General features: G+C 41.3%; 1 protein-coding gene across 1 annotated transcript in view; it reads right to left on the minus strand.

Annotated features, from left to right (window-relative positions):
- LOC101846899 (collagen alpha-6(VI) chain) overlaps nucleotides 1-1,932 on the minus strand; it is a gene marked incomplete in the record, with an annotated part of 54,235 nt that overhangs the window by 38,984 nt on the left and 13,319 nt on the right. The window contains 1 exon segment of the mRNA XM_035971272.1: nucleotides 769-839. Within this exon segment, the coding sequence (XP_035827165.1) occupies nucleotides 769-829 (61 nt within the window).

The raw sequence follows: 1,932 nt of genomic DNA on the forward strand, positions 1-1,932 counted from the left end.
CTACTACTACTACTACTACTACTACTACTACTACTACTACTACTACCACTACTACTACTACTACTACTACTATGAATTGCATTTATTTAGCGAATACCCACGCTCTACAGCCTGCTCTACGCGCTCTACAACAATATTATAACTCCTGCAGACTCTAAAACACTCAGAAACATTCTCAGCTTCCCGGGAAGCATACAGTGCAATCTGCAGATTGCATGCACTCAAACACTAACAAACTGACTAGCTCTTTCGCTTTCTATAGCCGGGTACTCATTCCCACTTGGGTGAAGTGAGGAAAATTCGTGTGAAACGCCTTTCCCAAAGACACAACGTCGGGTGCCTGACAGGATTCGAACCCACGACCTTACGATGCGAGCCCGAGAGCCTAATTACTAAGCCAACGACGTCATTGTTCCGTCTTGCGTAAAACGTGTCAAACAAAGCGACTATAGTAGAACAATCATCGGGCAGAATGATGATACCAGGCATTGCACAATATATCACAACTTTTTATCTTTTGACACAATTACTGGATTGCGGAATTATTTGACAAAGTGATTATAGATAGATAGATAGATAGATAGATAGATAGATAGATAGATAGATAGATAGATAGATAGATAGATAGATAGATATACAACAGAGAGAGAGAGAGAGAGAGAGAGAGAGAGAGAGAGAGAGAGAGAGGAGGAAGAAGCCCAAGGTCAGCAAAGTACGCTTGATTTGAGGGAAGCAAATATTCTTTCTTCATGGTCGATTGCTACTCACCGCCATGTTGTGAGAAAAGGCTGAGCAAGATTGCCAGTGACGCCACGCCCAGTGTTTTCATGATGCTGCCGCTGAGGAGACAGGAGGTCAGAGATTACTCGTGGGAGGTTGGCGGGTGCTCTGATGCCCTATTTTAAAAAATCTATATTCTCTACCCCCCCTCCTTCTTTTTTTGCGTTTGTTACTCTCTAATCTTCAGCACTTATATGAGTTTATTCTGTTGCAAGTGCCGTAAAACTCTTACTAAGACTAAAGAGATTACCGTACTCGGAAGGAGTAAACATGAATCTGTTTCAGAGACGTCGTGACGACTCTTTGATAGATTCTTTTCCGTTCTAACTCGAATAATAATATCCAAGACTGTGCTCTCTGACATAATTGGTCGCTTTTAAGGACACGGGGGCTATCCCGAAAATGGCTGTTTTGAGAAAATCGAAGTTAAAGTTTTTGTCTCTTGTTCAGTTGCTTTAAAAGGCTAGGAGAGTTTTCTCTTTAACCAAACACATATACACACCAATGAAACCAAATGTTTTCCTATAGGTAGGACAATGGCCACTCTTGGTGTAGGTCAAGATTTCTGGAAACCCCCGAAATCTGGATAAAGGCGACTAATTCCGGTCCACAATGAAGCACACCATTACACTCAATTAGGAACCATGTGAAAGGCAAGGGCGGAAAGGTTGAACACTCACTGGGATTGAGCGAGATTTATGTTTTGACCTTCTTAAAGTGCCCATCGTGCTCACGGTCGTCAGAGACGTTTTCTTGGTTTAAAATAGTATTATAATTCAAGTCTTTGTGCCCAGCAAACATAGACAGTAAAGCAAATAAACACGACAAAACAAATTCTCAAAAAGTGCCATACGTATATACTAAAGTGGTAAAAAAATATTTGAACAACAGTTTCTAAAAAAAACCAAAAAAAACAAACAAAAAACAACTAACACGGCCGAAACACAAATTGAGTATTAGGACGTGATGAATCGACAGCTTTGAGTACTTTGACGAACAATCCACAAGGAAAACGTAAGAAAGGGAGACCAAAGATGACATGGAGGCGAAGTGGTACAAGCGCAAACTGAAAAGGCAGGAACATCATAGAAATAGCTAGAACAGGTTGCTCAGGACAGGCTTCGCTGAGAGAGAGAGAGAGAGAGAGAGAGA

Source organism: Aplysia californica, unplaced genomic scaffold (assembly GCF_000002075.1).
Source record: "Aplysia californica isolate F4 #8 unplaced genomic scaffold, AplCal3.0 scaffold00408, whole genome shotgun sequence".
Lineage (NCBI taxonomy): Eukaryota > Metazoa > Mollusca > Gastropoda > Aplysiida > Aplysiidae > Aplysia > Aplysia californica.